At 54.5% G+C, this 12,748-nt stretch overlaps 1 protein-coding gene across 2 annotated transcripts; it reads left to right on the top strand.

Moving 5' to 3' along the window:
- Positions 1-1,928: 1,928 nt before the first annotated feature.
- PLA2G2C (phospholipase A2 group IIC) lies at positions 1,929-12,281 on the top strand. Of its 2 annotated transcripts, none has more exons than XM_040987715.1 (4): positions 1,929-1,977; positions 3,661-3,805; positions 5,858-5,961; positions 12,112-12,281. In XM_040987715.1, the coding sequence occupies exons 1-4, from the start codon at positions 1,938-1,940 to the stop codon at positions 12,279-12,281; spliced, it is 459 nt and encodes a 152-aa protein (XP_040843649.1). In that variant the 5' UTR covers positions 1,929-1,937. The 2 variants fall into 2 exon arrangements, with proteins under 2 accessions (XP_040843649.1, XP_040843648.1); XM_040987714.1 differs by having other exon boundaries at positions 1,938-1,977; positions 3,667-3,805; positions 5,822-5,961.
- The last annotated feature ends 467 nt before the right edge of the window (positions 12,282-12,748 follow it).

Below are 12,748 nucleotides of genomic sequence, written 5' to 3'. Positions count from 1 at the left end.
GCTGGTGTGGGGACCTGGGTGCTGGTGTGTGGACCTGGGTGCTGGTGTGTGGACTTTGCAATTCCGCTTCACTCGGACCTTTGTTTCCTCATCCTCACGTGGTGAGGAGTCCACACAAAATGTGAGGGCAGTCAGGGACTGCTCCCACCACCTCCTTCTGGAAGCTTCTGCCTTCTCAGCAGCTCACACTGCAGCCTCTGGGCTCAGAGGTGTGGGGCCCCGCATGTGGAGCCCCCCTGGGAACAGACTTGCAGTCAGAGGTTTGTCTGGCTGGGGGAGCTCCCAGGGGTGTAGCTGTTGGAAGTGAATCCAGCAAGACTGAGGAGAGGGAGGAGCTGACACACGGTGGGAGAAGCTGATACAGTGACACTGACATGGAGAGAGCAGCTGGAATGGAGACATGGAGACACGGTGACACAAACACACAAGTAACGAATGGAGAGCTGACATGCAGTCTGACACAGAGAAGCTGGCACCAGAGTAACTGAAATGAGAGAGATGCCAAGACACAATAGGAGAAGCTGACATGGAGAAGAAGAGCTGGCACAGAGGAAAGGTGGCTCTGAGAGAGGAACTGGAATCCTGAAGAGAAGCTGTGCTTGAGGGAGAAGCTGACCCAAGGCTAGTTGCTGAGGCCTCAGCCCATCCTCCGGGGACCTCTGGGGCCCAGGTGGCTCTTGGGCACTGACTGGAAGGAGTTGGGAGACAGTACCCTCTCAGCCAGGTGCCCTCCAAAGGAAAGGCTGTACCCTAGGCTCACACAGTTCCCTGCTGCAGGGAGCATGTGTTGGGTGCCTGGAGACGCTGTGGTCAGTCTTCCTGAGCTGACGTTAAGGACGACTCTGTCTCCCAGGGCCAGGGTCTACCTCTGGTCCAGATGCCCACTGCCTCTAAGTTGGCTCAGCATGGATGAGCCACCATGGCTGGCACTTGATAAGTGTCTGTGGGTTTCACTCTCAGACTTGCACCCAGCCCCACTTGTTGCCTTTCTGAGATGTTGCATCACCTGTCTGCCTGAGAGATGTGTGTCCCCCAAAAATTGCAAGTGTAAGGCTGGGAGGGATTTATTCAACGTCTCTGGCTTCACTTTCCCTGTCTTTAATGTAACCAGAGACTTGAGTTGCCATGGGAATTGCCCAGGAAGCCCTCAGAGTGTCTTGCTGCAGGCGTGGTCTTACTGACACGTGTTTTTAACCTCATGTACAGGGGCTGAGTTGATATGCATGGTAGGAAGGAAATCTCTGCCCTGGACTCTCCTGGACTGGGTTTTATATGCACAGTTGACTTGGCTTAAAAAAATTATTTTGTTTATTTGTGTTGTAGAGTGACAGAGAGAGAGAATCTTCCATCTGCTGGTTCACTTCCCAAATGGTTGTAATAGCTGGGGCTGTGCCAGCTGAAGCCAGGTACCTGGAACTCCATCAGGGTCTCTCATGTAGATGACAGGAGCCCAAGTACTTGGGCCATCCTCTGCTGCTTTCCTGGGGTGGAGCAGCCAGGACTTGAACTGTATTTTGGTCTAGTGTGCTCGCATCACAGGTGGTAGCTTAACCTGATGTGTCACAATGCACGCCCCAGAATAAGTGTGTGTTTGCTTGGGAATAGATAGGATGTTGACTCTGCTGAAGAAAACCAACAAAGAGATAGAACTGTCCGAGAAGGAATAAAAATTAGAGAACCACCCCACCAAAAAAAAAAACACTTAGAATTTTCAAATGATATATTTGGTCTAATACCAGAAAGTGTTTTATTGTCAGGTCAATGATGGTTGTCAATGATGATTAGGTCTTGTGCTGAGGTCCCAGCAGCTGGGCTTTTGCATCCAAACGGACTGGCCTCATTGTAGTCCCTTTCTTTTCCCCAATAGGAGTGCAGCTGGGAGCCTGCTCGTGCGTAGACCAAGGCAGGACCTTTCAGCTCCCCTGGTCTCCTCGGGAATGAAGGTCATTGCTGTTCTCGCTGTCTTCGTGTCCTGCTGTAAGTCGCATCCCAGCTACGAGATAAGTTGGATGCTATCCTCCTGTCTGTACCGTGGGGGTGGTGGCATCAGGTGAGGGGGAATGTTCAGAGTCACTCGGAAGAGAACTGCAAGTGTGGCCAAATGCTTCTGCGGAGATGGGTCAGCTGCGTGCTGCCGTCAGAGGTCCTGACCTTCACCGAGGACGAGGCCAGGGACTACAGGACTGCTGCCCTTGACCCTAGAGAACCTATACACCTCCCAGCCCCCCTTGCTCTTGGGATGTTGCGATGCTTGTGCCTTTAAAGTGTGAATGCCAGACTTTCCTTCCCACTGTCCCCGCTGCGCCAGTCCGTGGTGGCAAGTCATGACTTTCACGTTCATGGTGTGGGAGGTAAGCAGATGCAGGCAGAACCGTGTTTACAATCCCAGGGGTCAGCACCTGCACATGGCTCCACTTCTCCTAGGGTTGGTGTCTGCAGCCAGGGCCACCCTTCAGCTCAGAAGACAGGAAGATGCCAGAGAAGATTCCTGAAAATGCTCTTTCTTTGCCAAGTTCGTGTTTTTGTTGCCAAGCAAACGAATGAGTGCTTACAGTTCAAAAGAGCCTACAAACGAGCACAGCGACAAGGCAGAGTCCCTTCCTGTCCTGCCGCAACCTCAGGTCTTTTTCAGATTTATTTTTTTCAGATTTGTTTTTTGAGCGAAAGAGGAAGGGAGAGAGAGAGAGAGAGAGAGATCTTCCATCTGCTGGTCCACTCTCCAAATGGCCACAATGGCCAGAGCTGAGCTGATCTGAAGTCAGGAGCCAGGAGCTTCTGCCGAGTCTCCCAAGTGGATACAAGGGGCCCAAGGACTTGAGCCATCCACTGCCGCCCTCCTAGGCCACAAGCAGGGAGCAGTCAGCATGTGAACCTAAACCCAGGGGTCACCATTCCTGAGCACCTGGTACTGGTCCTTCTAAGCCTTGCTGTTCACCCACATTCAAGACCTGCTAATAGAAAGGCTCACATAAGAAAATCAGCATCGAGGTATATGGAGCAGCTTTGCCTGTGTCTGTCTACCTCCTCAGGCCCATTGTCTAGTGATATTGCTCTTAAAAGTAGTGCATTATCAAGACACATAATTTTGTTATTATCTCGCGCCAGTGGGCCTGTGGGTGGTTGCCAATTTTCTGGTATCACAAGTTATCCCGTAGCAAACACCCCCATCTGTTTGTATTTGTGCCCCCTTTTGTAAACATTTTCTAGGAGTAATTGCTGGGTTCAGGTACATTTGGCCATTAAAAAAAAAAAAGCAGCAGAATTGGAGGGTGTCCTTCCTGCCTGGAATATTTTGCTTTTCCTATAAGGTGGTAAATGCTGGCTGATGCCTGTGGGGACTGGCGTTTCTGACTTTGAACTTGTCCTGTTTATCTTGTAGCAGACCTCAGGGGGCCTTTCCATCGCAGGGATTTTCTGCATGGCTAAAGCAGGATCCTAAGTAACATGAAAACTGAATGTTCTTGCTGAGCTGGCCAGGAGGGTCCCTGGGTAGCATGGGGGCAAATCTGACCAGCTTCCTCCCTTCCCCAGGTCGGGCTGAGGATCTGAGCTGTGGCCTTGCACTATGTTTTGGGGGCTGCAGAGCACCCCAGACAGGGGTCTTGGTAGCCCCGTGCTGACTACCCCTCTCTCTCCTCCTGCTTGTTTGCTCTTTGGCAGGGGCAGCGCCCACTCTCAGCAGCTTCTGGCAGTTTCAAAGGATGGTCAAACACATCACGGGCCGGAGTGCCTTCTTCTCCTATTATGGCTATGGCTGCTACTGCGGGCTGGGGGGCAAAGGGATCCCTGTGGATGACACCGACAGGTGCGTATGGAGGCCGCCCGGCATTTGATTTGTGTTAAAGTCCTTGCGGAGACCAGTCGGGGGAGTCAGCACCTGTGCATGGCTGTAACAGAAGCCGATGCAAGCCCGCTAAGAAAAGACTGAGTAGGACTTGGGAGGGTGGGGTGGGGAGTGGGGTCCCGAGGCACCCAGGGAAGCCAGCAGCCTCTTTAATTTGTTTCAGAGAGAGAGAGAGAGAGAGAGAGAGAGAGAGAGAGATCTTCTATCTGCTTGCTCATTCCCCAGATGCCTGCATAGCCAGGGCCAGGCCAGGTTGAACCCAGGAGCCTGCATCTCCTGAGTCTGCCATGTGTGGTGGCAGGAACCCTAATACAGGGACCTCAGGGTGCCATTCGCAGGAAGCTGGGTCCGGAGCAGAATCAGGATTTGAACCCAGGCTCTCTAACAGGGCATGCCGGCCCCTGCCAAGCAGATGTCCTCACCCTGAGGACCAGCTTCTTGAATGTATGGCTGTGCTGTCGCCCAGGGCCCGTGCATACCTGGTTTACTGCTCGGCTGCACCACCTTGAGATTCTAACTACACATATGCATGGGCTCATGTTGCACTGGGCTGTGTGCTCAGTCCTGTCTGGAGCTCTGGAAGCCTTTGCTTTCACCGCACAAGGGCTCTTCTCTCAGCTCCCCAGCTTTGAACGCTGCAGGTGCAGCAGGACTGCCTGGCTGGTTCCCAGCCCTAATTCCATATTCAGGGACACAGCGTCCAAGAGTGGCCCAGTTTGGAAAAGTTGTCCATCTGGGCACGGTCACGTGGCACAAACCTACCTTCCAGACCTCCTCCTAAGGATAGAGCTGGGGGTGTGTGAGTTCCCCGGGAAGAGAGGAGGCTGTTGTGGTCTGGGGAGGGAGAAAGCAGGCTAGTTAGTGTGTGTGTTGTTAGCTATGAACAAGTAAAAAAGAGAAATGCTGCTGACTTTGGTCAGCCCAGCATGGATAAATATTCCCTGCAGCAAGGCCTGGAAGCTTTCTGATGCTTGGGTCTCTTGGGGTCTCAGAATGCTCCAGCTCGAAGTTCCCAAGGATCTGGAAGGGATCCTGCTGCTTACAGTTGGCCCAGTGGTTGTCCAGTACTGGGCCGGGAGGTTTGCACACGGCTCTAGCCTCATTGCCACGGTGAAGGGGCATGGCATTCAGCCCTGTCATTCTACAGGCGAGGACAGTGAGGAGCCAAGATCGAGAGTCAGGGAAGCCTCCCAGCTTCGGAGCGACAAAGTCGGGAGCAGAACAAACACGGGCCTCTTCGGTGCCTCCTCTGCCCAAGTCCAAAGGCAGATGAGAAATACAGTCTGGTTGCTCAAGGACGATCACTAACAAACAACCCATCTGGGAGTGGGGAAGAGAGAGAAGGAGGGGGAGAGGAGACGGCAATATTTTCCTTGGTATTTTGGGTCTTAGAACCCAACCCAGCCATCCGCATTGCTGACCGGTGTTCAGTGGATTAAATATATATATATATATTTAAAGGGTTGCATGTGTACTGTGATGGCATTTTTCTTGCCGCCACTCCCTAAACAAGGCAACAACCATTTCCAAAGTATCCGCATCCTTCAAGACTAATGTGAGAGGTTCCTGGGAAAATGCAATTAAGAAATAAGGTGCTTTCACTGGAAAAAAATTTTTTTTTGAAATCTATGCATCCAAGAGGCTTTCAAAGAGTCAGTGTAAAGTGTGTGTTATGAAAAGACTGTGTATGGTCTTCAAAGTGTTTGCACTTAAATAAACCTGCCATTGTCCCAACACTTTTTGAAGTTCCCTCCTATGATGGATGTTTAGTCACCTGGAGATGAGTGTACACGGAGGGTGAGTGACCGTGTTATGCAAATTTTACACCCTTTCATGTAAGGGACTTGAGCACCTGCTGGCTTTTGTGTCTTTGGGGGCTCCCAACACCCACTGCCCAATGGAAATGGAGGGACGTCAGCCATTCTCCTCCCCACCTTCAACATCTTCTCTGCCAGGGGCCAGGGGTGTTCCCCGCAGGTCAAGCACCTCACTTCCCTCCCATCTGGCCCCCAGGTGCTGTCTGGCACATGACTGCTGCTACGAGAAACTCAAGGAGCTGGGCTGCCAGCCTGTGCTGAACAGCTACCATTTCCACGTGGTCAACGGCACGGTAATCTGTGAGTGGCTCTCCCTGGAGAAGCATCTCTGAACCCGGCTTGTTTCTTGGCGTCCACTTCCTGGCTGTCTTTTCCTCCCATGTGTTTTGAGTCACGGGAGGGGGGGGGGAGTGATTTCAAGGATCAGTGCCTCTTGGGAAGCCCTTGTCTGGTCCCTCCCTGTCGTCTTCAGCCCACAGCTGTAGCCCCCAGCCTCCAGAAGCTCTTCACCCAGTATGGCACAGCATGTGCCCAGTGAGGACTTGCTGGTTGGCACAGACACAGGTATGCAGCCTCCCTTGGCAACTGTGGCTGTGGAGGATGTTTTTCCTGATTTCTGCCGCATGTTAACAGGCAACGCAACTGTCTTTCAGTTGAACAAATATTTGCTAAGGGCGACTGCCTGCCAAGCGCCCTGATCGGCATTGTGGGGGACACAAAAGTAAGTAGAAGGAGGAAGGGCAGGGTGCTCACGTGCTCCTGAGGCCGTTTGAGGAGGAGGGCAGGAGCCAGGTGAGCAGCCCTCCCCTCTGTTCTCTGCAGGGAGTGGTCCAGGCACTGGCTGACGCTGTGCAGGTGCCAGCCTGTGCCTGTGAGTGCAAAGGAAGCACCCCAAAGGGGCTGGCAGCAACCTGAAGCGAGTCCCCTTTGTCTCATGGATGCCCTGTATTGTTGTGTGGTCCATGTCCTGCTTGGCCTTGTGGGTGGCATAGGGCACCTGCATCCTATGTGTGCCAGTTCACAGCCATACGTGTGCCTGGGCATTGGGCTGCTCCAACTGACACTCACCTGCCAGGGCATCCTGGGAGGCTCTCCTCCACCATACGTTCCATTCTCAGATGCTAGGACCTCCCCAGCGCCCACACTCAGGGCTCCAGCAGAGCCCACACCAAGACCCAGAGGTTGGAACATGGTAGCCGGGCTCAACCTCCTCCCACTTCCACACCCCCCTATCCCAGCACCCGTGGCAAGGCTGGCTTCAGCTCAACCTGAGCTGCTCTTGTTCCTAAGCCAGTGGTTGGCAGGTAGGCAAGCCCCTTTACACTGTGAGAGCTCAAGGCATGGCTGGGAAACTGGTGGGAGAACAGGAGAGAAGGAACAGGACTGGAAACAGCTCACCCTGAGAACAGACCTGAGGCCGAGTTCTGCTGCCCCCCACCCTCTCTGCTCTACATGGGAAGGCAGGGTGGGGTGTGCCTGGGAGCATACAGAAGGACCACCAGCTCTGTTATTCAAGCTGCCTCTTGGCCTGATCTGTATGTGGTTTACTTCTTGCCCTGCCTTACACTGACCTAACATCTGGCATGTCAAGTGTTAGTTTAACATGGTTGAAAAGGCAGCACAAGGAATGAAGGGTGCTGCCGGGCAACTCTTCCCTCCCTCCCCCGCCAAATAGTATGGTGAGAAGTGGATGTAGGGGGCCTTACCTGCTCAATCCTGCACCCTGGACCTAGGGGCCAGGAGAGGTGGAGGGTGGAGCTCCTGAAGGTGGCACGGGGAACGTCGGTTAGCACAGGTCAGGTGGTGACGGAAGGTCCAGGTGAGGGCTGGGAGCTGAGCTGCAGGGCTCATGGCCTGGGTGCTGCTTTCCCCACAGGCTCCCCAAGCCTTGGTTCAGCCTCTGCAGTGCTGAACTGTGCTCAGGAGTGGGCACAGGAGGAGGCACCCCAGCATACCCTCATCAGCAAGGCCAGCTGGTGAGGAGCAGGCTGCCCTCTGCCAGTCCCAGGCCCTCCTCCCGAGCCCCCAGCACAGGGCTGAGAGGGATTTGGTCCCAGGTGTGCTGCTGACAGGTGCTGAGACCTGAAGTGCACCCATTCACCTGCCCAGGTGTGGGCACAGCCCGAAGTGCATGGTCTTGTGGAAATCCCAGAGCTGGATGCACCCTGAGAGACACTCCATACCAGCCCCTGCAGCAAAGGGCAGACTGAGGCTCAGGGAGAGGAGAGTTTGAGCCAAGAAAGAGGGAGAACTAAGACACGTGCTTGAGCACACCCTGATGGCCCTCAGTGTTCTCATCCATGGAATGGTCCCATAACAACTGCTGTGGTTCATGCACATCCTCTGAGGGATGCTTTATAAGTGACCCTTGAAGCCTAGGACAAATCTCCGAGGGGCCACCTGAGCTTAGGGAGGTTAAGTGATTTGGCCGGGGTCACACAGTTGGGGAGGGAAGAGCGAAGATTTCGACCCAGCTCACTCTGCCCTGTAGAGTGATAGGCATGAGCTTGCTTGGAGGGTCCCGAGGTCTACAACCCACTGGCCACAGTGCCCTGCCGTGTCCCAGAGAAAGCAAAGAGAAGCAGATGGGGTTTGGTCCCATAGAATGGTCTAGATTTTTCCATTCATGTGAAGAGGCAGGCAGCGCTGGGTCTGGCCCTAGCTTCTCCCCAGCTCCCCTTCTAGCAGTGCCTCTATAGAGTTCATCACCTGCTGCCCAGGAAGTTTCTGGAAGGATGGACTTGAGTAGCACTGTCCAGTGCTTGCCCTTTCAGAGGTGGGCACTCTTTTTCTTGGCCTGAGTTCTCTTTCCCCTTCTGTGGGCGAGTACTGAAATTTTCTAATTGCTCCAAGCATTCTTGGAGGAGCTCATTATGCCTCGGTTCAAAGAGCTGCCCCTGCAAGGGTTAACTGCCTCCCCAGCCTCCCCAAATTCTCAAGTCTGGTCCCAGGTTGCCTGGCAACCAGTGCTGCTCTGGGGATGTGCTAGGTGAGCAGAGGAGGGAAAAGAGGAGAACAGCGTGGTCCACTCACATCTCCAAATGCCATGGAGACACCGGGGCAGAGAAAGGTCTGTGACCCATGCCCAGGGACTTGTGTGCCCAGTGGAGATGTCTACCACCTGGGAGGAGCTTCCCCGCCTGAGTGGGTTTCTGGAAGTACCTGGCATTGGCAAGGGCAGTGACACCTGTCCACCCACACAGGCGTCCATGAGTCCGGGGGGAAGAGCAAGTGTGGGAGGCAGAGACAGGGTCCTCTCCAGGCCTCAGACGCTTCCCGCCACCAAAGAAGTGACAGTGATAATCATTGGAGTTTGGGATTGCAAAGACATTTCTGGTGCCCCGCCCCCCCAGCCACTCGCAAATAACCTGCTCTTTTCTCCCATAGCATTTGCCCCCCCATCATGTTTGTGAGGTTTTGTTTTGTTTTGTTTTTTTTTTTTTGAGAAGACATATTTATTTGAAAGGGAAGTAGGGAGGAAAATGGAGACAGAGAGAGAGAGAGAGAAGAGAGAGATCTTCCATCCTTTGATTCATCCCATAAGTGGGTACACCAGCCAAGGCTGGACCAAGAGCCCTGGAACTGCATTCTGGTCTTGCATGTGGGTGGCAGGGTTCCAAGCACTTGGAGCCTCTTCTGCTGCTTCCAGAAGCCTGGCAGGGTCTGGGCTGGCCACGGGCAGAACTTGCTGACTTGTCTTACTTGTGTAGGATGAATAAGAAGATTCTGAGGACACTCGTCCTTTTCTTCCTGCCTCAATTTCTCCGTTCATACCCAGGGGGAGGTAGGGTCTGGTGCTGGACTTGGATTCCGAAGAGGGCATTTCTTGGCCTGATGCCACCTCCATCTCTGGTCACACAGATGGTGTGACATGCAGGAAGCAGGACGCTGCCCCAGGTCAGCTCCAGGAGATCGGGCTGGGCACGCTGACCGAGGAAGCACCGAGGGGTGCTGTGTCATCAGACAGGACAGGGAGCTATGGAAGGACAAGAACAGGGGGAGGAGGTGCAGAGAACTGAGCCGGAAGAATGGGGGATGGCCGAGAAGAGTGGAGCAGAGGGGGGAAGGATGAGAAGGGGTGGGAGAGAAGGCAACCGTGGGCAGGCAAGAGCAGCCTTGCATTCGGGTGTCTGAGCTGTTTGGGAAGAGGTGGAACCTCGTGCAGCCCTTGCCCTCCCTCTCCCTCCAAAGTGGAGGGGGCTTCGCCTGTGGCAGCTGTACTAGAAAAACACCTAGGGATGTCATGGGAGCTCTGGGGCTTTCCCCAGGAGTCAGGGTCTGAGGACAGGGTGGTGAGGACAAGGATGTGGGGACACAGGTGACTGGCTGCCTGGAGCAGTAGACGTAGCAGGCAGGGGAAGCCAGAGGTGGGAACATTCCCTTAGAAGAGTGGCCGGGGGCGGCAAGACATGGGGTGGCGTGGGCCTCGCTGGAGAAGCCACATGGCCAGCAGGTGTGGGAGGACAGCTTCCGTGAGAACAAGGACTTCCAGAGGCAGAGAGGCAAGTGAGCAGGCACTGGGTCCAACCAGGCGGATGCTGCCTGTTTCAAGATTACCCAACCAGCCACCTGCTGTCCCCAGATCAGCAGTGGGCATCTGTGGAATGCCACCTAGGGGCTGGTACAACCAAGCCACTCCCTCTGTCAACAGCAGCCACTGCCCTCACTGCTCTAGGAAGCCATGCCAGTCTTGTTCCTTTCACAAATGAGCAGTTTTGGGTGTTGCCTCATCCAAGGTCACAAGCCCAAGTTGCGGGGTGGCCTCCCTTCTCATTCCTGATTTCTGAGGAGAGTAGAATTGGGGTGGGATTACCTAGGAAGGGAAAGCTAGCCTTTACACAGCTCTCCTCCTCCAGGCACATGCATGCCCATGTACACAGACATGTATATGCACACACACGCATGCACACACACAGAAACATGGACACACACACACAGGCAACCATGCAGCACTATTGCTCCAGCCACTACACAGTAGGTCCCCATCTAGTGGTGAGTCAACGGGTGGCTGGTTGATTGCACAGTTGGTAAAGGGTCCTTCCTTGATCCAATGCTGTGTCCCACCACCTGTATTGGATCCTAGGCAGACTGTGGTGAACCTGAGACAAGGTCCCAGCCTCGCGGAGTTCACATTCCATTGGGGAGAAGCTGACCCAGGCAAGCCAACAAAGAAGAGAAGCAGAGACAGTATAAACTGCAGCCCACATGAACACAGGGGTGTGGGACATGAACACGGGGGTGTGGGAGAAGGGCCTATAACTTTTTGGTCCTGGAGACCAAAAGTGGTATATGCAAAAGCTCTGGGACAAGATGGAGCAGGGTGTGTGACCCGTGAGGACTGTGGAGTGGGGGGCCAACTGAGGAAGGCAACATTGTGACAAGTGGGCTCCCTGGACCTGCAGGAGGGTTGGGGGATCCTGAGTTGTGGAAAATGATGAGAGTAGCTGTAACCAGCCCACTACGTTCGCCAAGTTCGCAGACACTCCCTGCTTGTATTCTTGCACGAGGCAGGGAGGGTTGGTGAGACAGGGATTGGCATAAGAGCTGAGGGAGTGACCAGGGGAGGGCAGAAGGCAGAGACAGCCCAGGGGCTCCCTGGGGGAGTGAGAGGCTCCTGGCTTTGTAGCTCCTGCTGGACCTGGTGGCCGTTTCCTGAGAGTGGATGGAACACTCCTTCTCACAGGGGACACCTTCCAGACTCCCCAGTGGCTGCCTCAGACAGCAGATAGAACCACAGGGACCTTCGAGCAGCTTGCGGAAAGGAGGCACGAAGTAAGAATGCAAGGATTTCCACACGGCACCCACAGGGACCTCCTGAAGACCCCTGTAGCCCCCTCTTTTTCCTCTGCAGCTCTCTGACAAAGGCTCAAGTGCACCTTAGGCACCGGAGGAGAGGAGCAAAGACCTGTAGCCGAACAGCAACATTGTAGCCAGGAGTGATGTACTGTGAAGCTGTGTGGGCGTGGCTTTTCTCTCTCCTGAAGGAGTCAGGAACAGCATTACTATTTTCAAATCACAGTGAACTGTGCTTGGCAGAAATCGTGGGAAGCAGAGCCGTGGGTGGGTGAGGGGCTTGTTTAATATGAAGAATTTCCCTTTGAACAGCTCAGATCAGAGGTGCCTGAGGCACCCAAGCAAGCGGTTAAGCAGCAGGTAGAACTACCAGGTCAGCTCCTGGTACCGTGCCAGGTCCACGATGGACATGCAGCATCTCAGGAGCCCCCTCCATGCAGCCCTCCTCTGCTTTCCCTTATTCCAGCAGCACCTGTGTGGGGAGCAGGTGTGATCGGTTGGGGAGAGGCTTGGGGGTCCAGTCAAAGGACTTTCTTTTGTGCCCTTAACCTTTGCCCTACCCTCTGGAGTAAGCTCCTTGCTGCCCCGACTCCGCAGCCTTACAACCAAAGCCCGGGAGTGGGCTGGGAGCCCCAGTGACCCTGTGTGTCTCTGCAGGTAGCTGCGCCCTTGGTCCTGGTGCCAGCTGCCTCTGTGGGCTGAAGGCCTGCGAATGTGACAAGCGTTCCGTGTACTGCTTCAAAGAGAGCCTGCCCACCTACGAGAAAACCTTCAAGCAGGCCTTCCCTAGCCGGCCACAGTGTGGCAGGCGTAAGGTCCGGTGCTAAGGCTCATCCTCCCAGATGTTGGCAGCTGTTCCGGCATCACCGTTCAGGGAGGACTTTTCACATCGCCACCAAGAGGCTCCGGTCCCTGCAGTTCACACTGCCGCATCCTGGGATTGGCTTTGTGATGCCACACCTGAGGCCTGGGGATGGGGGATGATAAGAATCTTCTCCAGGGGAGGGAGAGGGACCACAAATGTCTACGTGAAGAACCAAGCTACAACTGCATCATCACACATGTGAGGAAACTCAACGGAGAACAGCAGAGCCAGCCCACAGCGAGCCACAGACACGTGCAGGAACCCAGCTGGCACCAGAACAACCGCCCTGCTGAGCCCAGCCTGCGAACGGCCAGTGTACCGAACTGTGAGCTAAATAAAGGCTTGCTGGCTGAAGTCGCCAAGTTTTGGTGTGGTTTGATGTGTCACAGTAGCTAACTGGCATCACTGGTCTGTACTCCTGAGCTCTCA

Source organism: Ochotona curzoniae, unplaced genomic scaffold (assembly GCF_017591425.1).
Source record: "Ochotona curzoniae isolate NIBS_2020 unplaced genomic scaffold, NIBS_Ocur_1.0 contig_4792, whole genome shotgun sequence".
NCBI classification, from domain to species: Eukaryota; Metazoa; Chordata; class Mammalia; order Lagomorpha; family Ochotonidae; genus Ochotona; species Ochotona curzoniae.
Note: the sequence above shows the minus strand (reverse complement) of the source record. Positions and strands in the feature narration are given on the sequence as shown.